The sequence below is a fragment of the Trichosurus vulpecula genome, chromosome 4 (genome assembly GCF_011100635.1).
Source record: "Trichosurus vulpecula isolate mTriVul1 chromosome 4, mTriVul1.pri, whole genome shotgun sequence".
Lineage (NCBI taxonomy): Eukaryota > Metazoa > Chordata > Mammalia > Diprotodontia > Phalangeridae > Trichosurus > Trichosurus vulpecula.
Genome location: NC_050576.1, coordinates 158,857,250 through 158,883,038, shown reverse-complemented (window position 1 = coordinate 158,883,038; position 25,789 = coordinate 158,857,250). Strand labels below are relative to the sequence as shown.

At 40.3% G+C, this 25,789-nt stretch overlaps 1 protein-coding gene across 1 annotated transcript; it reads right to left on the bottom strand.

Moving 5' to 3' along the window:
* Positions 1-17,778: 17,778 nt before the first annotated feature.
* LOC118849030 (olfactory receptor 10T2-like) lies at positions 17,779-18,723 on the bottom strand. Its single transcript, XM_036758105.1, has one exon. The coding sequence runs from the start codon at positions 18,721-18,723 to the stop codon at positions 17,779-17,781; it is 945 nt and encodes a 314-aa protein (XP_036614000.1).
* Positions 18,724-25,789: the final 7,066 nt, after the last annotated feature.

Below are 25,789 nucleotides of genomic sequence, written 5' to 3'. Positions count from 1 at the left end.
GAAGTTGGAGAAGTTATGACAATAGCCTTAACACAGGTATGGTATCAACATTGTCATGGTCTATCTGTGAACTGGTTCCCCATGTCCTTGTTTTGATCCTGTTTGCCTCCTATATATTTGTGCCTCCTTAAGCTTGGATCCTTTAAAGGTCAGGGACCATGCCCTTGTAATCAGTTGACTGGTTAGCAGTCCTGAGAATCTACGAAGGGTCCAGCCAAGTTTGAGGTGTAACTCAAATGACAGTTCAATCAATACATACCTTTGTGAAGAAATGTGCATAATTGAGGTTTTTTATAATGGTGGTGTTGAGGGTCTAGTTGGATCTTATCAGGGAAAAAGGGCAGTAGATTAACCTAGACATAGGATGTGTCTATGTAAAATTAAATGGAGCAGATAGTGATTCTTTTAATTTAAGGCATATAAAAAGTCTTTCTACATTGTCTGGGCAAAGAAATCTACTTTTGAGTTTCTTTAGATGCAGAGTAGTCAGATCCTGTGAACTGAGTGCTTGACTCATCTCATTTCCCCTTCCTTAGCACTTCACAATTGTGGTATGTTATACCCTTCAATCTTACATCTTACCTTACTTAGAGTTGAAAATACTGGTTTCCCCGCAGGCTGAATGACATCACCCTAAGCTACTGTCCATCATTCATGTTCTAGATTCTGTAGGTGTCCTGTTTAGAGCTGATTTCTTCACTGCCTGGGCTGGTTTCTGGGCCATTTCTCTGTCTCACCAAAGTGACTGGCTACAGAACTGCATGCTGAGATTAGCAAAAGAATGAGGTTCAAATTAAAGAACTGATTGTGGCCATCAAGGGTGGGGTAGAGGGAGCCAGTCTCAGCCCACAGGGAGAAACGAGACAACAGCCTGGGCATTAGCTTACCCAGTTGCCTCCCTCCATCTGGCTTCGCGTTCCCTCTTGCCAAAGACCCCACTAAGCCTAGGGGTTGACAATGACCGTTGGGGCCTGAGCTTTTATTCTTATTGATTTGCGGTTGGCAGCACTTTGATTAGTCTCCCATGGCAGCACTTGCCATGGAGATGATGCACTGGGTATAATTAGCAGACAAGTTTATCATGGAAAATAGAGGAAAGTCACCAAACCCCGGGTCTAGGGAGCAGGATCCTCTGAAGACAATCCCTTGAATGACATAGCAAAACCAAGGAAATTTGTCTAGGCCTGTGTAGTCAATGTTTAATTATCTATGATAATGGGTGGGTGAAAGGGAAACTGAAGTAGATAATATGTAACCTCGGGTAATGTAGAAAAAAGTTTCTATTTGTCTTAAGCTGTTTTAGTCTTTTGCATCTATTCTGTTCTCTCTAATCGTCCAGCCATCTCTCTAGTTCAGGCCCTCATATTCTCTCATCAGGATTATTGGAACAGCTCCCCAATTAATGCCAAATCTCTCCCTACCCCAATCCGTCCTATACATAGTTACCAAAGCAACTTTCCTAAAGTACATAAGACTCCCTATTCTTTCTAGGATGTATTATAAGCTTCTCTGGCTTTTAATGCTGGGTGAGTCACTCAGCTGGATTCTCTGGGTCCTGCTCCTTTCCTTAGCTCTCTTCTTTTCTGCCTTGCTAGATCTTTCTTGAATTTATAGTCAGCTCTCTTTTTCTTCTGCCAGAGTTCTCATTCCTTGAAACTACTTCCTGCCTTATCACATCTCTCTGTAACTGTCTAGAGAGTGTGTTTATACTCCCTGCCTTAAACTGCTTGATTTGCTAAGCTACTTCCTGCTGGATGTTGTGTTGCCTTCTGGGAAAGTAGCTCCACTTCTGGACATCATAGTCAATGAGATGAGGGAAAAAATGAAAATTTCTCCCCTCCTCTGTAGTCTTATAGAGGCACCAGAATCATTTACCCCAAAACAAGACTCAAAAATTTTAAATTCTTGAAGCATTCATTTGTCTCTAGGGCTTGGCAGGCTTAGCTTTGTAACGGCCATCAGAGCATGATCAATTTTGCTTTATCGTCCAATGGCCAGTTGCCCCTCCAATTCTTCCTGCTTTCTTCCAATGCTTCCTACTTCTCAAAGGGATGGCAGGGGTTAGGCACACCTTTACACTTTGTCATCCAGCTTAGTCTCATGCTGACACCGTAATAGCCTCAACAAATTCAACATTCTAAAAGGTGGAGATGATGAAAGAATGCTATATAGTCAGGGGTGATGGTCTATGAGAATGTATGGAGATGAGAGATGAAATGCTGAATTTATATAACATTTGTAGTCCAGTTTGCCTAAAACATAGAGAGTATGAAGAGAAGTAATTTGAAATTAAAATAGGAAGGTAAATTATACAGGGCCCTAAATGCTAGGCTCAGGAATTTTTTTTCTTTTGTCTTGGAAGCAATAAATCACTGAAGACTTTTCAATAGGTCAGAGAAATAGAGCTGTATTTTAGGAATAGAAATTTTGCAGCTGTGTGGAGGGTAAAGTGGTGAGGAGAGAAGTTTGACATAGGAATACCAGTTAGATGGAGATGCTTATAAATGTTTGAGAGAAGCAAAATCAAACAAGGAAAGGCGGTTCCACCTTTAAAACCTATCTATTGCCAGGATGGTGAATAAGAGGGCAGCTGCATTATAACTTTATTACTAGATCGTGGGTGGGAAAAGTGCAATATTTAAAACCAGGGGAAACAAAAATCACATAATAAAATTGGTTATTTTACATTCTATTCCTTTTTAGTATATGGGGAGTTCCAGAAGTCCTACTTTAGTTTAAAGGTTTAGTTAAGACTTTTGGAACACCTTCTATGTTATATATTTTTGTCATTTTTGCGGTGAGGGAATATGTGGAGAGTAAAGATCTTATCAAAGGAGACATTATATTCTGGGAGTGTAATGGGTAATTCTGGAGCATGTCACCTCTTTCTCACTTGTTTCACTCTTTTGTTCCTCTCTCACTCCACTTCAGATGTCTTTCCATCATTATGTAGCACTCTTTTCAACCTGGAAGATCACTCCACCCTGAGCCCCCTTGCTCTGATTGGTCAGAACTGGAACTTCCATTTTAAAGAGAGCGCCCAGGTCAGTTATGGCTTCCACATCTTCTTTCCCCACTCTCTTTTCAGTTTCCTTTTATGTTTTGTCTTCTTCCATTAGAATGTAAACTCCTTGAGGGCAAGAACTGTCTTCCCTTTTGCTTGTACTTGTCTTCTCAGTACTTAGCACAGTGCCTAGCACACAGTAAATGATTAATAAATACTCGTTGACTTGTTGTTGATTTTCGCCAAAGAATTTAAAGCAACGCTGTTAGGATGAGTGGGAAATTGGTAAGAGACTGGTTGAGAGAGAAGGCTGCATTGCATTCATTGACACAAATCTACTTTCAGAAGAATAAAACTATATAGCTCCAGATGTGGATATCCAAGTGGTAAGCTCACCTGGTGGATATGAGTTAGTTTTCTGAGCATAGCAGGGGCTGAGCTCCAGTCTCACATCCTGAAAATCCAAGAAATAATATATTTATAGAAGCATTTTGGCTTAAAATAAATTTAAAAAACCACTAAGTGATTTGGACCAGGAAGATACAGTAATGATCTCATTCGAAGTCTACTGTGGTGTTCATATTTCAGAAAGATCTGTCTATGTGTTTACCCTCCTAGTTTAGGGGAATCTATGCCAAATAATTTCAAGTTTTTAAATTTGTCCAGGGAGTGCGGTGGAGGGGAAGGATGATGAGCTTACAGCACAATTTATGCTTAAACATCAAACTAGGAAAAATCTAATAAAACATGGCTCAAATTAGAATAACCAGATGGGATCCAAATTCTCTGACTTTTTGGCCCATTCTACAAACTGTTTTCAATATTTTCAAACTCCTCCCCCAAATCTGTAGAATTCTTAGAGCTTGGTGAGATGTTGAAAATGCTAAGATCATCCTGGGCCATTGCCAGCAGTCTTGACTTTTGTCTTGCTTCGATGACCCTGGAAGAGAGAGTGAGATTGATGACTTTGTGTGACTCTGCCTCACTTAAATCCAATTTACAAATAAGTCAATACATCACCCTGTGATGTAATCGGTCCTCTTTGAAAGTGACATTTAATGGTCTGTGGTTCTTCAGTGCCCCTGAGTATCATGGGCTGGGGCCTATGTTGCCCTGCTGGCCCCATTCAGCTCCAGGAGACAGTTAATCTATGGAGACAATATCTCATGCTGCTTCTAAGAGTCTTATACCCTAGAGTACTCAAACAAAAAGAAAGACATTTTCTGCCTTCAAGGAGTTTACAGTCTAATGGGGGAAAGAGAAAACATAAAAGGAGATTGCAGTGGAGTCTGGAGAGGAATAAAAGAGTGAGAAAGGAATGACATGCCCCACCCCTACCCCCACCGAATTATCCACCATACTCTTAGAGTGTAAAATGTTTTCTTTGAAAAGAACATTTAATAGTCTGTAGTTTCTCTAGGCAGCTGTTTATCTCAGGTCTCCATCTGTCAAAAATGAACTTGAAAAGGAAGTGGCAAACCACTCCAGTATCTTTGCCAAGAAATCCCCAAATGGGGTCACAAAGTGTCAGATACTACTGAAATAACTGAACAACAGTTCTCTTTAATTATCTTCTTAATGTAAGACTCTGTAGTCTTCCTCTGCCCTCCTCTGCTTGGTGATTTTGAGCAAATCATTCAGTGGGCACATTGAATTGAAAGCCTTGTAGAATTCTACCTATTTGGAAGTCTGGGGTGTAAGACTCTCAGAAGCAGCCTGAGGTTTTGTCTCTTCATGTTTACTGTTTCCCGATGCTGAATGGGACTGGCAGGAGAACATCAACCACAGCCCACCATGCTCAAAGGGCACTAAAAGCCCTTCCCTTGTTCTTAGTTGTGAACTGCTCTCCATCAGTCCCTAGTCCCACGTCTTGAGCTACCATTTTGAATTGGCTATCCCATAGGCATTTCCCCTGTCAAACCCACTTTTCCTTGCAACTGCCATATTAGTATTGAAGACACTACCATCCTGCTAGTCAACTTAGTTCAAATCCTTGGTGTCATCTTCATTCCTACTCATCCCATGGAGCCAGTCAGTTAACAAATCTTGTTGTTTCTATCTCCACAATATCTTTCATATTTCTCTTTTCCATTTGCTCAGCCACTATCTTAGTTTAGGCTCTCACTCCTCTTGCCTTTGTGCATTGCAATGGTCTCTCGCTACTCTAAACCATATTCCACAGCACCACCAAAGTGATTTTCCCAAGTGCAGGTCTAACTGTGTCATCCTCTATTCAGTACATTCCAGTGACTTTCCATTACTTCTAGGATCATATTTGAACTCCTCTCTCTGACATTTAAAGCCCTTCCCAATCTGGCGCCTTCCTACCTTTTCTAGCCTTTTCACACATCACTCCTGTCTATGTACTTGATAGTCCACATTTAGCGACTTACTTGCTGCTCCTCATAGACAACTCTGTATTTCTCAGCTCCAAGCCTTTATATTGGCTGTCTCCCATGGAATGTTCTTCCTCTTCACCTCTACCTCTTGGAACCCCTGGTTTTCTTCAAGGGCCACCTTATACACTTTCAGATTTGCCTCCCTCTCTCTCCCCCTCTTCCCCTACCAACAAGTGCCTACTCTCCTAACTCCTGTATATACTTTCATACTTCAAACTCTTGTAAATACTTATACAGGGTGTCCTAAAAGTCTCAGTGAACTTTAAGCTGTTAAAGCTTCAAAGCACACTTAGCTTTTTGAGAAACCTTGTATATATACGTCTTCTCCAGTAAAACTGAAGTTACTTTGTTGTTGTTGTTTAGTCATTTTTCATTTGGGTCTGACTCTTCCTGACCCCATTTGTGGTTTTTTTAAAAATTTATTTAATATATTTAGTTTTCAGCATTGATTTTCACAAAAGTTTGAATTACAAATTTTTTTCTGCATTTCTACCCTCCCCCCACTCCAAGATGGAATATATTCTGGTTGCTCTGTTCCCCAGTCAGCTCTCCCATCTGTCGCCCCACTCCCCTCTCATCCCCCTTTCCCTTCTTCTCTTGTGGGGCAAGATAAATTTCTATTCCCCATTGCCTGTGTATCTTATTTCCTAGTTGCATGCAAAAACTTTTTTTTTGTTGTTTTTGAACGTCTGTTTTCAAAACTTTGAGTTCCAAATTCTCTCCCCTCTTCCCTCCCCACCCACCCTCCCTAAGAAAGCAAGCAATTCAACATAGGCCACATGCATATCATTATGTAAAACCCTTCCATAATACTCATGTTGTGAAAGATTAACTATGTTTTGCTCCTTCCTAACCTATCCTCCTTTATTGAATTTTCTGCCTTGACCAAGTCCGTTTTCAAAAATGTTTGTTTTTGATTACCTCCTCCCCCCATCTGCCCTCCCTTCTATCATCACCCCTTTTTATCTTCTTCCTCCTTCTTTCCTGTGGGGTAAGATACCCAATTGAGTGTGTATGGTATTCCCTTCTCAGGTCAAATCCAATAAGAGCAAGATTTACTCATTCCCCCTCACCTGCCCCCTCTTCCCTTCCTACAGAACCACTTTTTTCTTGCCACTTTTATGTGAGATAATTTACCCCATTCCATCTCTCCCTTTATCCCTCTGTCAATATATTCCTCTTATCCCTTAAATTGATTTTATTTTTTTAGATATCATCCTTTCATATTCAACTCACCCTGTGCCCTTTGTGTGTGTGTGTATATATATACATATACATATATATACATATATATATATATACCTACACATATACATACATAGACACACATATGTATATATATGTATACACACACACACATATATATATATATATGCATATTCCTTTCAGCTACTATGATATTGAGGTCTCATGAATCATACACATCATCTTTCTATGTAGGAATGTAAACAAAACAGTTCAACCTTAGTAAGTCCCTTATGATTTCTCTTTCTTGTTTACCTTTTCACGCTTCTCTTGATTCTTGTGTTTGAAAGTCAAATTTTCTATTCAGCTCTGGTCTTTTCACTGGAAAAGCTTGAAAGTACTCTATTTTATTGAAAATCCATATTTTGCCTTGGAGAATGATACTCAGTTTTGCTGGGTAGGTGATTCTTGATTTTAATCCTAGCTCCATTGACCTCCGGAATATTGTATTCCAAGCCCTTCAGTCCCTTAATGTGGAAGCTGCGAGATCCTGTGTTATCCTGATTGTTTTTCCACAATATTCAAATTGTTTCTTTATGACTGCTTTTAGTATTTTCTCCTTGACCTGAGAGCTCTGGAATTTGGCGACAATGTTCTTAGGAGTTTTCTTTTTGGGATCTATTTGAGGAGGCGATCTGTGGATTCTTTCAATTTCTATTTTACCCTTTGGCTCTAGAATATCAGGGCAATTCTCCTTGATAATTTCTTGAAAGAGGATATCTAGGCTCTTTTTTTGATCATGGCTTTCAGGTAGTCCAATAATTTTTAAATTATCTCTCCTAGATCTATTTTCTAGGTCAGTGGTTTTTCCAATGAGATATTTGACATTGTCTTCCATTTTTTCATTCCTTTGGTTCTGTTTTATGGTATCTTGATTTCTCATAAAGTCACTAGCTTCCACTTGCTCTAATCTCATTTTTAAGCTAGTATTTTCTTCAGTGGTCTTTTGGACCTCCTTTTCCATTTGGCTAATTCTGCCTTTCAAGGCATTCTTCTCCTCATTGGCTTTTTGGAGCTCTTTTGCCATTTGAGTTAGTCTATTTTTTAAAGTGTTGCTTTCTTCAATATTTTTTTCAGTATTTCTTTGGGTCCCTTTAGCAAGTCATTGACTTGTTTTTCACGGTTTTCTTGCATCCTTCTCGTTTCTTTTCCCAATTTTTCCTCTACTTCTCTAACTTGCTTTTCCAACTCCTTTTTGAGCTCTTCCATGGCCTGAGACCAGTTCATGTTTTTCTTGGAGGCTTTTGGTGTAGGCTCTTGCACTTTGTTGACTTCTTCCGGGCATATGTTTTGGTCTTCTTTGTCACCAAAGAAGGATTCCAAAGTCTGAGACTGAATCTGGGTGTGTTTTCGCTGCCTGGCCATGTTCCCAGCCAACTTACTTGACCCTTGAGTTTTTCGTAGGGGTATGACTGCTTGTAGAGCAAAGAGTACTTTGTTCCAAGCTTGAGTGGATGCACCGTTGATTTCAGAGCTATTTCTGTACAACCAGCTCTGCCACACCAGCACTCCTCCTTCCTCAAGAACAACCAACTCAGACCTGAGTCAAATCTTCAGCAGGCTCTGCATTCCTGCTCTGATCTGCCACTTAATTCCTCCCACCTCGTGGGCTTGGGGCTGGAAGTAACTGCAGCTGTAGTTCTGTAGCTGCACCTCCCCCGTTGCCCCTGGGGCAGTGGCCGAACCTCGAACTCTGTGTCCCGCAGCTTTTTCCACTAACCTTCTCTGTTGTCTTTGGTGTTTGTGGGTTGAGGAGTCTGGTAACTGCCACAGCTCACTGATTCAGGGTGCTAGGGCCTGTCCTGCTCGGCTCCTGGTCTGGTTGGTCCTGCTGCCTCCCATGCTGAGCTCTGCTCCCCTCCACTCCATGCGTGATAGACCTCATCCAGCGACCATCCAGGCTGTCCTGGGCTGGATCCCTGCTTCCCTCTGCTATTTTGTGGCTTCTGCAGTTCTAGAATTTGTTCAGAGCCATTTTTTATAGGTTTTTGACCGGACGTGGTGGGGAGCTCATGCAAGTCCCTGCTTTCTAGCTGCCATCTTGGCTCCACCCATTTATGGTTTTCTTGACAATGATACTGGTGTGGTTTGCTATTTCCTTCTCCAGCTCATTTTACAGATGAGGAAACTGAGGCAAACTGGATTAAGTGACTTGTTCAGGGTCACACAGCTGGCAAGTGTCTGAGACCAGATTTGAACTGAGGAAAATGAATCTCCCTGATTAGGTCTGACACTCCATGCACTACACCACCTAGCTGTTAACAAGAACTATCTAACTTTTGTCTTTTTCTCCCTGGTACTTAGCATAGTATTGGACAAAGAATAAACCCTTAATAAATCCTTATTGATTTACTGATTGTAATTTTAACTTACTGGTGTGTTTTTGAAGTACAACTGGGCAATGGGCCTGAAAGGCAAGCCAGGTCATTAGGTATCTTGTGTGCTTTCTGCTTTAAGACTTTTGAAATACCTCAACAAATGACAATCATCCTGGTTTTCCTCAGAACTCCAAATAGTGACTTTTAAAGCACACTCTTAAAATAGATGATAACTATAGTTGCCACCACTCTCTCTCTAACTCTTATTTCACTATGATCATTGGAAATTTTACTTTTAATTAAATTTTTCTTGTTCACTTAAGAAGCATTTATTTTCCCCTTCCCCAGCATTGAACAGTAAAGAAAAACAAATTCCTTCTAACAGTCATAGTAAGGCAAAACCAGTTCCCACACTGACCATGTCCAAAAATGTCTTATTCTGCATATTTAGTCCATAACTTCTCTGTCAAGAGGCGGGTAGCTGCATCATTGGTTTCCTGCAATTATTCTGGGCCATTGTGTTGATCAGAGTTGTTTCAGAGTTATTTGTTGATGATGCTGTTGTAATTGTGTATGTTGTTCTATTGGTTCTGTTCATTTTACCCTACATCAGTTCATATGAATATTCCCAGGTTTCTGTTAAACCATTTCTTTCATCATTTACAATAGTATTAGTATTATACAATTTTATTTATAATAGTATTAGCATAATAGTATTCCACTTTATTTACATGTGGTACTTTATTCTGTCATCCCCTAATTGGTATGAATCTCCTTAAATTCTAGTTTTTCACAACCACAAGGAGAGCTTTTTGTACATGTAAGTCCTTTTCCCACTTCTTTTGATTTCTTTGAGGTATAGATATATCGGTGGGATCACTGGGCAAGAGGGTATGTATGACTTTTTGGACATAGTTTTAAATTGTTTTTTAGAATAGCTGGACTAATTCCACAATTATACTGACAGTTCATTTGAATGTGACTACTTTTAGGGTTTGAGAGGTAAAAATTCACAAAGCGGCTAAATCAAGTAACTGGAGCCTTTTGGAAAATGAAATAAGTGCTTGGTTTTATAACTGACAGAAAGGTGGATTTCATCAATCTCATCTCATAAGGGAACAGAAAGTCACCCACTACCTGGATTTTCTGTATGAGCAAATGCAATATTTCTTCATCACAAATATTTCATAAATAGTTGAGAGAAGGAAAACTGAATGTTTCTCTATTACTTGTGGTAATTATTCATCTTGGTCAAGAATAGAGTGGTAAACTCTTCAGCTTCTCTGATATCTATACCATCTCAATGTCTTAACCAATGAATATCAATAAGCTTTTAGAAAGGGTTGATTACTTTGAAGACAAAGAAAAAACTGAAGTTATAAATATTTCCCTCCCAACACCTGGGGACACATTTTCCTCTATATCAGCTTGGTCCCTGGGGAGAGTAAGCTCAAACTTAACACAGTTTCTGTGTACCATTAATCCCACCAAGTTTACTTCCAAATGCAGCATAGCTGGTGGGTAGATGTAGCCACCTTTCTGGGACTGCTGGGATAGGTCAGGCAGGTGGCTTAGGAATTTGTTCTTTGTTGTCTGGCTTCTGGCAAATCCTAGCATGAACTCCAGTGCTCAGACTTCTGTTGGCTTGCTTTCCTGATCTTTCAGAGCTCCCAAGTTTATAGACATTTCGGACATTCATTAACTTAAAAGCATGAAAGAATAGTTACAGCATAGACAGAAACAATAGCTGGGTTATAATCTTGTGGCTTCAGGATAGCTCCAAGTGAGGAAGCTCGTAAGGCTCCTTCCACATCTATCCTGGTGGATCACAGAAATCCAACTTATTTCTCTAACATTAACCAAGTAAGAAAGACCTAGAACAAGAGGCTTATGTTGGCTGGTTAGTATTTTTTGAATGCACCCCAGTTCCAGCTTGACAGACAACCAAAATTCCCCCCTCAATCACTGGGCTTAGCAGATTAAAACCAGTTACAGAATATCTGTGCCTACTCCAAAGTCTACTTTGGACCACACCAGCTGAGTATGCTGAACATGCTGGTCTGTCTCCTATTACATAAAATATATAGAATTAATATAAAGAGAACAATTTAAAATAAAGACAAAGTAGTTAAATATAAGGAAGTTTGACAGTGAGGATATCAGAAAAGACTTCATGTAGAAGGTGGTTCTTGAGCTGTGTATTTTTTAAAATTTTCAAGTAATTAATTATTTTCGAGCTATGTCTCAAAAAGGTGAACAAGAAATTTATTATAATCATGGATCAGTCAGTGTAGAGATGCAGAGATGGAATTCTGCACATGAGGAACAGAGAAAAGTCCAGTTTGGTCATCTTGTAAAGTGTGGGACCTTCAATGAGGCTGGAAAGATTGGTCGGGGTGAGGTTGTGAAGAGCTTTAAAACTGAGGTAGAGTAATTTGTATTTGATTCCAGGGGTAATAGGAAGCTGTTGGAGTTTATTGAGTAGGGGAGTGAACTAGTCAGATCTGACCCTAAGGAAAATTACTCTGGCATTAGGGTAGAGAATGAACTGAGGTGGGGAGTGGCTTAAAGCAGGGAGACTAAATGGCAGTCTATTTCAATTAACTGGTAAGAAGCGATGAGGGCTTGAAATAAGGTGGTAAGTGAATAAGTAGAGAGACATAGTTGAGTGTAGGAAATATTATAGAGTCAGAAATAGCACAATTTGGCAACTGATTGACCATATGGAGTGGAGAGCGAGGAGTCGAGAATAGTGCCGTATTTAGAAACCTGAGAGACCTGAAGAAAGATGGTGACTTTGAAGGAAATAGTGAAGTTTGGAAGAGGAATGGGTTTAGGGGAAGAAATGTTTTGTTCTGGACATATAGAGTTTGAGATTCTCTGGAACATACAGTTTGAAATGTACATCAGATAGTTGGTAATATGGGCTTGAAGATAAGGAGTGTAACTGAAGATGACAACCAAACTCATGAGAGATGATGAGATCACTAAGACTGTAGAGACTGAAGAGTAGGGGGCCTATGAGAGAATATTACAGAAGAGCCATAGTCAGAGGGCATGATATGCAAATGAACCAGCAAAGGGAACAGAAAAAGAGCTATTAGACATGTAGAAGAACAAAGGGAGGTAAACACATACATACACACACGAGAGTATACAAGAGGGAAGGGTGGTCTGTGCTATCAAATGAAACAAATAGGTTTAGAAGGATATGAAGTGAAAAAATAATTTGATTTGGCAATTAAGTTATCATTGGTAATTTGGGGAGGCAGTTTCAGTCAGGTGATGAAGTGGGAATTCAGGTTGTAAAGAGGTTATCAGTGAGTGAAAGAAGAGCAAGTGGAGGCAGTGAATAGACAGTTTTTTCTGTCTATAAAAAAAGTCTTGGAAAGGGACAACCAGATAGAGGAAAATTGATGAAATGAATTGTAGGGGCTAATGAAAGATTTTTAAGGATGGCATGATGATTGGCATATTTGAAGACAATAGAAAGGGACCAGGGTACAGGGAGAAGTTAAAGGAGGGAGGAGAGAGAGAGAGAGAGAGAGAGAGAGAGAGAGAGAGAGAGAGAGACAGAGAGAGAGAGAGACAGAGACAGACAGAGACAGACAGAGAGACAGAGATAGACAGACAGACAGACACACACACACAGAGACAGACAGACACACACACACACACACACACACACACAGAGAGAGAGAGAGAGAAAGAATGACTGAAGTTGTATTCTGATGGAGAAGGTAGGAGAGGATGAGATCAAGGCACACACATATCCTTGCCTTGGCATGAAGAAGAACCATTTCATTTTCAAAGTCAGGAGGAAATGAGAATAGAGTAGGGGGTGATATCAAGAGGTTTTGAGGAGAAAAGAATGAGGAAGAGAGAGTTCATGCTGAATGGCCTCAATTTTTTCAGTAAAGTAAGAGGTGAGGTCTTTATCTGAGAGCAAAAGAGAAGCTGGAAGTGTGGAAGTTATGAAGAGAGGTGGCAAAGTTTGGAAACGCTTTAGTGGGGAATGAGATAGGGGATAAATTGGGGAAGAATAAAAGGATTACCTTACTGCCGTGAGATTGAAGTTGCATTACTTGAATTTATAATCTATTACAGCATCATTCTGTGGTGCATGAACAGCAGAAGAAAGTTGTGGGAGCCATCCAGGGTTAAGTGATGTAAAACAAGGGGCCAAGGAATTTGAGAGTACAAGACAGTGTAGAGTTGAATTGGGTAATTATAAGGGCAAGATTGTAAAAGGGAAGGAAGTGAAGTCAGAGTAAAAGTAATGACCCAAGAATACAATGAAGTTCAAAGGGATTCTAGTTTTTGATGAAGGTGAATAATGAGTTTATGAGGTGAAGCATAGGGAAAAATGAAATGATAAAAGGTTATGATCAGATAGAGGAATGACAGAGTGGGTAGTAAGGAATGTGAAATACTTGTGGGTAATACTGTGTTCTGATCACCATTCCATGTCTGGTGCAATGTATCACTCAAGGGTTAAAAAAAACAATCTGCACTAAAAACGTATTCCAACCCCACCCCCCAATTCCATCCAGATGCAGATCCCAAGGTGACTAAAAGCAGCAGGAAGATTAAAAACAAAGAAAAACTACCATCAAGAGGACTACAAGCAATTGTAAGGAGTTTTATTGTGGCCTCTAGAACTCTCTGCTGAGGACTTAAAAATTGTTTTTCCATTCTTCTTGCAGCTGGGTTCCAAATCAGTCCATCTGGGGTGAGGGAAGGGCAGCAAAGTTAACCAAAACTTCCCTAGATCTGTATCACAACTTCCTTCCTTACAAGAATCTTGGTTGACATTGTGGGTGCACGGAGGTAGAGTTGTTAACTCATGCCTCCCCAGTATCCTGGCACACTAAATGGTAAGATCCAGCGTTACCGTTAACATTCTTATAAGTGACTGAGGGCATTTTTAGTTACATATTGAACTAGATATCCTCTGAGTTCTCTTCTAACTTTGAAATTTTGTGTTTCCAGGACTTACAGAATGCCATTGAGCTTCTTAGCAGCAGAGATGGGACTAGAAGCCACGTACTCTGAGACACATTATAGAGTTCTTTCTACTATGCTTTGCTCTCTTCTTGGTGAATGTAATAACTTGATAAATAACTGCAGCTTAGTCTGGTACATTTTGGTTCTATATGATTATCTGAATGAATTTTTTGCTTCAAAAAAGTCTCTACTGAATTTAAATTAGCTTATGTTAATGTCATCTGAGGAGTGGGTCAGCTATGGCATTTAAGAAGGAGACAAAGAAGAAAGATGTAACTCCCCATCTGCCTTCCTTAGGTGCTTAGGAATCTTGTCATGTTTTTTTTTTTTGTGGAGGAATCATGAGGGAGGTATTTAGGTTGAAGTCGCAGGTGGCCTTAGGGAGTCTGTAGATGAGAAAGATGGAGAACCATTGCTTGAGGTCATGTCTCCAATCAATTTGATGGAATCTGATTAAAACAGGTAAAATTCTTTAAAAAAGCTTTCATTCAACATATTCATTCCACAGCAATTTATTTAATATCTGCTCTACAGGAGGCATTGTGTTTTAGTTCTGAGGGAGAAACATAAGGGATTGTAACCAGCTTTTGCCCTTAAGGAGGTTATGATACAGTAGAGGAGGTGAGGTATGTACTCAAATAACTGTGATACAGAACTGAAGTTGATAAATCTACAAGAGAAAGGCAGCCTGGAATAATGGATAGAGAGCCAGTCTCAATACCAGGGAGACCTAGGTTCGAGTCCCTCTTCTGATACAGGCTGAATGTGTGACTATGGGCAAACCATTTAACCCCATAGTGCTCTAGGGAGACAACTCTCTAAGATCATAAACTGCAGAGAAGATGGAGAACCGCATTGGTAGAGGAAGTTCCTGCCTCCATTAATTCCCAGCCTATACCATTGAAATCACACCTTTTGTCCTGTGCACCAGAGGCATGAACCTGGTGTTATGAAAATAGCACTGACCAGAAACCCATTCAGATCTGAAGACTGAAGAAAGGAATTTTCTTTCAATTATACACCTAAAGCAACCCATATATCTTATCTGAAAACTGGCCTCTAATGGTCAATTGCTTACTGTTTCCTTATTCCTTTGATTGAATACAGACACTTGAGGGGGTGTGGGACACCTCTTTTTCTGATATGAAAGAATTGTACCTTTTTGCTCTCCCCATTGCAACTCAGAAAGTCCCTAATTTTTCCTCCAATTAAGAATCAGATTATTTAATCTCATATCCTGGTTTATACCATGTTAATTATTTTCTTTAAATGAATACAAATCTGTCTCCCATATTAGGGTTCCAGTGCCAAGTTGGGCAGGCCTGGTCCCAGTTTGTTATGCAGTTGGCATGTATTACTCAAAAGCTCAAATCTTTGTTTAGTCAGCTATTTCATATTTTACCCATCACAATATTTTGTTTGTAAAAGGTATTTTGCACATTGTCTCTCCCATTAAACACCGAGATCCATGGAGTCAATGTTTTTTTTAACCTTTCTTTGTATCTCTAGTGCACTTAAATTCTTGCTGACTGACTAACCTGTAGGTATCAGCATTACATCCAAGTGAGTGGACAAATATTAAACAATTTAGTCAACTGGTCATTTAGCATTGCGTAGGCATATTTTATTTTCCTTCCAAGTAAAAAAAAATGACTTGAAATATTCACTTTTGCCTAGTAGCCTGTGGACACAAAACACATTTTAAAACATAGTTTTTGAATTTAGCCAAATGAGCTATTTTTGAAACAACCTGTTACCAAAAAGGGGTTCAATGAGATTCTACCTTTCTGGTCTCAAATAGGCTGCTATGTGAAGACCAAGCTAAGTTGTAAAGTCAGGTAAGCATGCATTGAAAGGAAATACAGGAGACAATTGGCAACTTTATTAATAGTGATGATGCTGATGAAGAGAAGGGATGCAATGCTTGTTGTATTTGGACTTGAGTGCCCACATACAAAGATTAGAAACCAGGTCATCTGGCTCTGAACCTAGCTCCTTCAATAATACCTCTTGAAATTGGCTAGGCTGTGTCAGATCTATGGAAAAGGGAAGAACTTATGACCAAACAAGAGACAGAGAGAATTATGGGATGTAAAATGGAAATTTTTGATTATATTCAATAAAAGAGTTTTTACAGAAACAAAACCAAATGTAGCCAAGATTAGAAGGAAAGCAGAAAGCTGGGAAATTTTTTTTTACAGCAAGTTTCTCTGATAAAGGCCTAATTACTCAAATATACAGAGAACTGAGTAAAATTCATAAGAATAAAAGTCATCCCTCAATTGGTAAATGGTCAAAGGATATAAACAGGCAGTTTTCAGAAGAAGAAATCAAAGCTACGAAAATCTATCAATAGCTATCAAAGTCATATGAAAAAATCCTCTAAATCACCATTGATTAGAGAAATTCAAATTAAAATCTCTCTGAGGTGCCACCTCACACTTATCAAATTGGCTAATATGACAGGAAAGGAAAATGACAAATGTTGGAGGTGATGTGCAAAAATTGGGACATGACTAATATGGAAATATGTTTTGTATCACTGCACAGGTAGTATATCAAATTGCTTGCCTACTCAAGGAGGAGGGAAGGGTGAGAGGGAGGGAATGAATTTGGAACACAAAATAAAAAAAATGTCAAAATTGTTTTTACATATAATTGATAAATATAAAAATTTTCACTTAAAAAAAGTTGATCAGGCTAGTGATGTTCAGTCTCCCTTCTTTAGCTTTCTTCTCTTACTAATTTGATAAACAAATTCTTCTTTTCTTTTCTCAGAAATGGATTGTAGCTTTTATCTCATATGAAATTCCAAACTAATTATGAAGAAATACTTGAATCATTTTGTATGTGAATATCCAGATATTCATAAATGCTTCCATCAAATAATAACTCACATTTATTTAGCATTTTAACAGTTATAATATTTTCTACATACATTCTTCTGTTTGAGTCTCTTAGCCATCCTGTGGGACAAGCAATGCAAGTATTGAGATTGAAGCACAGAAACATTGAGAAAACATTGTCGATGGTACCACAAGAAGAAAGTGGCTTCCTGACTCCTAGTCTAATACCCTTTTCAGATCATCTCTTGCACCACAGATGCCCTGGAGGTCAATAGATCTTTTGAGCTATAGCCCTGTAAAGAGCCTAGACTCATAGAATCTTAGAGTTGAAAACAACTTTAGAGATCATCTAGCCCAATCTTTTGCCCTGTGCAAAAATCTCCTCTTTAATATCCCTGACTTATATAGCATCTGCTTGGGGCAGACATATGGTGCAGGGCCAGCTAGGTGGTACAGTGGATAGAGTGCCAGGCCTGGAGTTAGAAAGACTCATCTTCCTGAGTTCAACTCTGGCCTCAGACACTTACTAATTGTGTGACCCTGGGCAAGTCACTTAACCCCATTTGCCTCAGTTTCTTCATCTGTAAAATGGTCTGGAGAAGGAAATGGCAAACCACTCCAGTGTCTTTGCCAGGAAAACCCCAAATGGGATCACAAGGAATCATATACAAGTGAAAAATGACTGAACAACAAACAAATGGACACTTTCAGTGATGAGGAGCTCATTGTCTCAGAAGGTCACACATTCCATTTTTTAAAAGTAGAAATTGTTAGAAAGTTCACATCCTATGGTGTGAAACTCAGCAGTCTAAGAAATTCCTGGTGGGCACAACCCAAAGATCCAATAGATAACCATAGAATCTACTTTCTGAGAGATCATGAAGAAGTTGGGCAGATGTTCCACATGCAAGACTGTGGATTCCCCCATATCTCATATAGCCTGAGGCTTCCTCATCTATTTATACACTTTTGGGAAATGAGTATCTGCTTAGGACCTTTATCAGGGCTGTTTTTACTTCCTTATTCCTTAGGGTGTAGACAAGGGGGTTGAGCATTGGAGTTATCACAGTGTAGGTCACTGCCACCAATCGGTCCTTGTCTGAGGAATAAAGGGATGTAGGGCGCAGGTAGATGAAAGAAGCACAGCCATAATGGACGATGACCACAGTGAGGTGGGAAATGCAAGTGGCAAAGGCTTTTCGTTGTCCCTCTGCTGAGGAGATCTTGAGGATGGTGGAGACAATGAAAACATAGGAGATAAATATCAGCACAAAGGGGACCAATAACACCAAAATACTGAGAAAGAAGATGACCATCTCCTTCATATTTGTGTCAGTGCAGCCCAGCTTGATGACAGGAGAGATGTCACAGAAGAAGTGGTTGATCCGATTTGATGCACAGAAGGGCAGGCTGAACACAAGGATGTTGACAACCACAGAGATAATGAAGCCACAGAGGGCGGAGGCCAACACCAACTGGATGCAAGTTGCTCGGCTGACAATGAGCATGTAGTTGAGAGGGTTGCAGATGGCAACGTAGCGGTCATAACCCATCACAGCGATCAGAAAGCAATTGGTACAAGCCAAGCCTACAAAAAAGTAGAGCTGGGCTGCACAACCAGAGAAAGAAATGGTCTTGTCAGTAGAGAGCAGGTTTGTCAGCATCTTGGGGACGATGACCAAGGTGTAGCAGGTCTCAGAGCACGAAAGGATGAAGAGAAAGAAATACATAGGGGTATGGAGGGCACGGTCCAGGCGAATGACAGTCATGATAGTTGCATTGGCCATTAAGGTGGTCAGGTAGACCAGCAGGAAGATGATGAAGAGCAGAATCTGCAGGTCACCCAGACTTGAGAAGCCCACAAGGATGAATTCAGTGATCATACTCTGGTTCTGTCTCTTCATTGGTCACAGTAGAGAAGCTGGAACAACTTAGAAGTAGAGAGAATTCACAAGAGTTGGTTGAAGTTTTTGTAAAAGGAATATGCCCCAAATAAATCAGATTTATCTCTTTGTCCCTAAATCAAATACTTTGTGTATTTACTCCTTCCTCTATGATGTAATTTTAATAAAGTTAACTAAGTGTTGTTTTCTCATCCTTATTATTGATAACTAGTAGAGCAAATTGTAGCAAGAATGACCCAAAACTATGATTAATCTAAACAAATTTCTTTTTGTCTATTCAGCTCATCTTTTCCCCTTCTTCTTCTTCCTATGTGTAAATTTGTGACATTGTTTTTGAATGTAGGCCTAGGGAAGCTAGGTGGTACAGTGGATAGGGTGCTGGGCCTGAATCAGGAAAATTCACCTACCTGAGTTCAAATTTCACCCCAGACACTTACTAGCTATGTGACCCTGGGCAATTCACTTAACCATGTTTGGCTCAGTTTCCTCATCTGTAAAATGAGCTGGAGAAGGAAATGGCAAGCCACACCAGTATCTTTGCAAAGAAAACCCTAAATAAGGTCATGAAAATATGGACATGACTAAAACATCTGAATAACAAATTTGAATATAGGCTATCCTTAAACTTAAATCTTTTTGAAACAGAAAATAAGCATATGTAGCAAAACAGTATTGAGTATAGGTTGTGCTCAGATTTTATATCACTGAAATTGGAGAGGTGGAGAGAGCGTGCACTGTATTTGGATAAATAAAGCTCCATAGATTCAATTCAATAAAAAATACCACATACAGAAGATGGAAAGAAGAGCAGTTAGTGGAGGAAGAACACAAAGGAGTAGTAGACTTGTAAGAAGCTCACAATGAATTGAGACTGTCATTAAATCTAAGAACAACAAATGTGTTATAAAGCCACATTCAGTACAAGAAAAGGATCAAAGATGCAAGGGAACACGTTACTAGGAGAGGATGAAGCAATGATAATGGAGACAAGAAAGAAGGGTAAATCACTCAATTTTTACCTGGCTCCTGGGTTTTCTGCCATGGAAATAATCTTTGAAAAGAAATTGGTAAAAGGGAGTTGAAACTCGAGATAAGTGAGGAGATGTTAAGAGAATACCTAGTCATTGTCAATGAATTAAAGTCATTAGGTCTCAATGAACTAGTTACCAGGGTATTAAAGAAAAAAAAAATCAAGATGTGATTATGGAGCCACTACCAATGATCTTGATAAAATCATGGAAAATGGGAATGGTACTTCAGGATCAGAACTGAGCAAATCAGAAAGGGGAAAAAGGTTGTTTCTTTAAACTATAGACTTGGGACTTTATTTCATTTCATAGCAAATAGGATTCATCCTTACAAGAATAGTTTGTGGACACTTAGAAAGTGAAGCGATGGCTACTACAGTACAGCATAGGGTTGTCCAGAACAAATCATACCATCCTAACCTAATTTCCTTTTTTGACAAAGTTAGTGTGCTGCTAGAGCAGGGGAATGACAGACATAGTATTTTTTGGAGGGGGGAAGGCAGGGCAATGGGGTTAAGTGACTTGCCCAAGGTCACACAGCTAATAAGTATGTCAAGTGTTTGAGGCTGGATTTGAACTCAGTCCTCCTGACTCCAGGGCTGGTGCTCTACTCACTGCACCACTTAGCTCCCCAACAGACATAGTTAAGCTCGATTTCAGGAAGGCATTTGACAAAGTATTTCATGATATCATTGTGGAAAATTTTGCAGAGCTATGGACTGGATGACAGTCCATAATTAGGCAGAACTGGATTGAGCTGAGAGAGTGCTAATTAATAGATTGAGATCAACCTGGAGGAGTTACAAATGAAATACTCCCATGGTCTGGCTTTAACTCTTCTGTTCAGTCTTTTAATCAGTGACTTGAATGGAGGCAGAAGTAGAATGCTTATCAGTTATGTGGATAATATGGGCTAAAAGAAATAGGCATAGCTAAATACTTTGGGGGGTAGAAATGGAATCCTAAGAGATCTTGACAGCTACAATTAAGTACTGAATTTGATAGGATAAATTTAATGACTTTAAACACACGCACATATATGTCTATATATACATCTATATCTATATCTATATATATATGGAGGGGAGAGAGACAGAGACAGAGAGGGAGAGCGAGCGTACAGGTTGCAGGAGCCATTTCAGTTGTTCAGTCATGTCCAGCTCATTTTGGGATTTTTGGGCAAACATACTATAGAGGTTTGCTATTTTTTCTCCAGCTCATTTTTACAGATGAGGAAACTGAGGCAAACATAGTTAAGTGACTTGCCTAGGGTCACACAGCTAGTTAAGTGTCTGAGCTTGGGTTTGAACTCAGGTCTTCCTGACTGCAGATCTAGTGTTCTATTCACTGTGCCATTTAGCACCCTGTGCAGGAGCGATAGCCAGAAAAAAGTCCATGTAAAAAGAAGCTTGAAGTTTTGGTGGTTGATAAGCTCAAAACGACTTGGAAGTGTGTTGCGACTGCTCAAGAGATCTATTTGAACAGAAGGCTCTGGCTGCGGTAAGAGAAACCTGTGTATAGAATGAAGACCAACAGAGTCCCTTGTACTCTGCCCAGGTCAGACAGCATCTGGAGCACTTTTTTCACTTATAGGCACTACATTTTTGGAAGGTATTTGGCAAGCAGTGGAAGTGATAACAAGTCTAAAGGAAGCTTGGCTTGTGATCCAAATGGTCTGTGTTATTCCAAGAGCATTCATTGAAGAAAGTGGCAGGAGGAAAATTCATAGATATAAAATGGAACACATTTGTCGACATTTCCATAGCAATTTGTTTTGTGATCAATCACCGAGGAACCATTTTGTTGTGCTTACCTTATCCTTAGTCCTTAAAGTTCTACGTGAAAATGGCAAAAAATGACACCTAGGTATATGGACTTGAAAGTCCTGTATGAAGAACAGAAACAAATGATACTTCAGAATATGAAATTGGGAAGAGCGGCTGAAAACAACAACCAATAGACATTGAGCAAATACAGGCTACATTTGACACAATATTTAAACCATGGAGGGATTGCTTTTCAAAATATCTCATGGAGGGGATGCTAAAAGAGTGGAGAAACTATGGAAGATATTTGTATCCAAAAAAGGAGACCAAGAAAACATTAGTAACTATGGCCTTACGTGCCTACCTTTTCATCTTTATCAAATCTTTATGGAAATGACGCATATACGTATTCAGGGCATACTTGATGAAAATATGAGAAGGGAACAGGCAGGCTTTCGTAAACAATTTTATACAGCAGATCCTGTCATTACTGTTATACAAATCACTGAAAAGTGAAAACAAAAGAGATCCCACTGCGTTTGTTGCTGGTTGATTTTTATTTTAAGCACTTGAGGAGGAGGCAGTGACTGCAGGGGCTGAGGTTGCAGGGACCTCGGGCCGGCACGGGCGGCGACAGAAGCATCAGCAGCGGGCGTTACTGGCCGGCAGGGTGGTGGTCTGACCCCACCGCCCATGCTCCCGGCCTCGGCCGCTGACCATGGGGCCTCGCTGCTTAGTCGCTTCGCCTTCTGGGAGCCGGCGTTGAGCCTGGATTAGGGCAGAGAGCGCCCAGCACCAGCAGTGCTACGTGAGGATCAAGTGATACGTCATGTCCATTTATGAAGAGCCTCTGCCAGGAATGTTTCTTGTGCCGGATCCCCTTGATTTTTCTAAGATTGTCCTACCCCCCCACCAGGATCTGATGACATGGGGCAATACCCAGTTTCTACCACAATGGGAAAGTCTGGGTATTCTGGGTACTTGTGGCCCTGCCTGGAGCCCAGCCCACTGTATGTCCTCCGTGACTATCTTTATCCAGTCATTAATGCCTGAAAATCCCTACCACACTGAGCCTGGCTTTCTGGACAATTGCCCTGAAGGTGCAGGAGAAACACTAGCAAGACAGAGCTGAAATAGACTGACAGCAGCTCATTTGAAATAGAGACAGACACACAGGGGAGCTCGAGGTCCTAGACTTCCCCAAACCCAGTCCCTGGGATGGAGCAGCGCCACATCTCCCTGGTGCCCCAGCAGCATTCTACCTATGGAAAGAATCAAGGACACAGAGTGAGAGTGGGCTGTTGTTTGTAACCTTCTTGGCATCCTGGTACCAGAGACCATTTTCATCCCATGCCTAGGGCCAATCCCAAGGTACAAGAGAGCCTGGAGCACGACTCTCTGGCAAAAACTGAAGGACATTTCCACTGAGGCAGTGTGTTGTGGATAGAAGGCAAAGACTGAAACTCCCAGAGTGGGGTGCCCAGAAAAGTCAATGGGGATACCAGGAGGGAGGGCAGGGTCAAGGGAGTGTGAGCCGGGAGGCAAGAGAGGAGAGTGTCACATGAATAGTTAAGGTGGTTGGATGTCTGCCTTTCAGTCTTGAAGCTGGGCCTTTAATTGCTTAGACGAGCCCAGCCCAGCCCAGCTTTATCAACTGGACCTCACTTCCTATCTGCTATCATAATTTTGTTATCACTAATTTATAGTCACTGTTCTAGACAGACCCAAGAACAGGAACAGTGGTGGAATCAGGGCTATGGTTCAGAAAGCTTTACCTAGCACGCAAGCCCCTTTCCCTCCTGCCTCTTCACTCCCCTCTGCTGCCATTTGATGGAAATTTGGTTGAGACCAACAAAAAAAAGAGTCTTTGAAAATCCAGCATAGGTGCAGTAGAAACTGAAAATACTGTTTGTTCCCACAAGCACTGATTCTCATGGAAAAGTATCCAAAACTGGCAGTCTCTGTCCATATGAGGTTAGAACACATCATGAGGAAATATTTCTTTCTGAATTCTCATCCAAACAAGGATATTCTTCCTTTGGAGTGACAAGGGGATTTACATTTTTTGAGGAGTGGACTGTCCAACTACTCTGGTTACCACTTCACAGTATTTTTCAACCTGGGGGAAGCAGTAGCAGAGGGGAAATAAAACTGCCTGGGGGGCTCTGATCTAGGCTGTGTACTCTGCCAAATGTTCACCCAGCAGGAGAACGATTAGAGGGGAACTCATCCACTGGCTCAGTTGGATGTTTGCAGAGCTAGTTCTTATTCCCCCTAGCTTTATTTAGCTGCAAGGATACTTCTGGCTGATGAACACCAAAAGACATGCATTGGACACTGTAGTGCTGGGCATCTCCCCTCCTCTCTATTTTGGTTCTATCCCAAGCTTCCAATAGTCAGTAAGGTGAGGAAGTGGGTAGAGTGCTGGGCCTGGAGTCAGGAAGACTCATCTTCCTAAGTTCAAATCTAGCTTCAGACACTTACTAGCTGTGCGACTGTAAATCACTTAACCGTTTGCCTCAGCTTTCTCATTTGTAAAATGAGCTGGGGGAAGAAATGGCAAACCACTGCAGTATCTCTGTTAAAAAAACCCCAAATATGGTCACAAAGTTTGACACAACTATGAAATTATTGAACAAGAAGAACAAGAAGCTGCCTACTGTATTATGTTTCCTATAAGGGGCATCATCCCCACAGCTGTCTAGCTAACCCTAAGGCTTTGGTCAGCATCATAACTATTTGTGAGGGAGAATGACTGGATTCCATGGAAAAGAGAGGTCAGAGTTTAAAGGGCTTCTGCCTTGTGAGTCAGATGACGTATACTTTGGTTCTGAGGTTCCAGAATAATCTAGAACTCTAACCTAAACGCTTATGATTGTGGGATGGAGTTTATTGGGCAACTGGGGGATGGATTCTTTGGAAGGGGAAACAAACAGGGTAAAATGGGCTTGTGGAGTAAGAGAACCATAGGTAACCATGAATCAAGATCAGTTGTTATTTCATTCAAAACAAGTTGCCAAGGCTGCTAATCTACCCAGATGTATAGGTCTGGGATAAGCATTAGACTCAACCCCCAAACTCCCTCAATCAGAGCAGACACAGGGTTGTGTATGAGTCGTCTTGGTCTATAGATGCAATGTTGTCCTTCTACCATTTATGTTTCTACTTTCAAGAGACAATCTTCTCCCTGATCCTTCCATGAGCAGAGAACCTCTGGGATTGTGGCCCAGCTTTTATGCTCTAATCTTGAGTTGAGAAAATAAAAGCACAGAAGTCACTCAAAGAGACATCTTCATATCTGACTGTACATAAATACTTTTTGTGCAATAAAGTCTATTTTGGCAAAAAAGAGAAGCATTTGGCTTTGTAGGAGAGCAAAACAAAGCTTTAAAATTCTCCTCCATCAAGTAACCTCTCCTTTATATAGAGATCATACAATATTCCTTAATAAATATAACCACAGAGACAATTCTGGTCAATGAAGCTCTGTTTGTTAACATTAATCAAAGCATTAAAAACATGCTCACCAAAGGTGTTCTCCACAGTCTTGAAGAATGCTTTGTTTAGGTCCAAAAGGAAAAGGGTTTCCCCATGGGTTATGAAGTCCTCCAGAGCTATTATCTATACGTAATATCATGCTGAATGTGTCAGACTCCAGAACATGATGATGAGATCCATGACTATTCAAAAGAAATAGACCTATAAATCGGGAAAAATTTAGATGGATGATCATGCCTAATGTTTGGATGATAACATGCAGTATGATGGCCAATCCATTGAGTTGTTATAATATTGCATTTGGGATAGGTACATAAGATGATGATGATGATTATATGACATTTATATGGTGACACATATTACAAAGCTTTTTACATGTTGTATTTTTTTATCCTCATAGCAACCCTGCAAAATAGGTACTACATGCTTTAATGCTATATTGCAAATAAGGCAACTGAGACTCAGAGAAGTTAAATGCTTTGCCCATGGTCACAAAGCTAGCAAATGTCAGAGGCAAGATTTGAATCCAGGTGTTTCCAAATCTGAGTTTAACACTCTAAGCCTGGATGAGCAATGAGTTTGGCTTAAAATTGAATGGGAGGGAGAGAGTAGATGGATTACATTTGGGAAATTGCACAAGGCTCTTAATAACCCCAAACTACTCACTAGCAAAAAGGTCCCTTTTTAAACAAAAAATGTTCTTCCAGCGATGCTTTATAATGGCATATATTAGAATACTATGGAATTGATGTTGTGGGCTAACCCAAAAGGCAA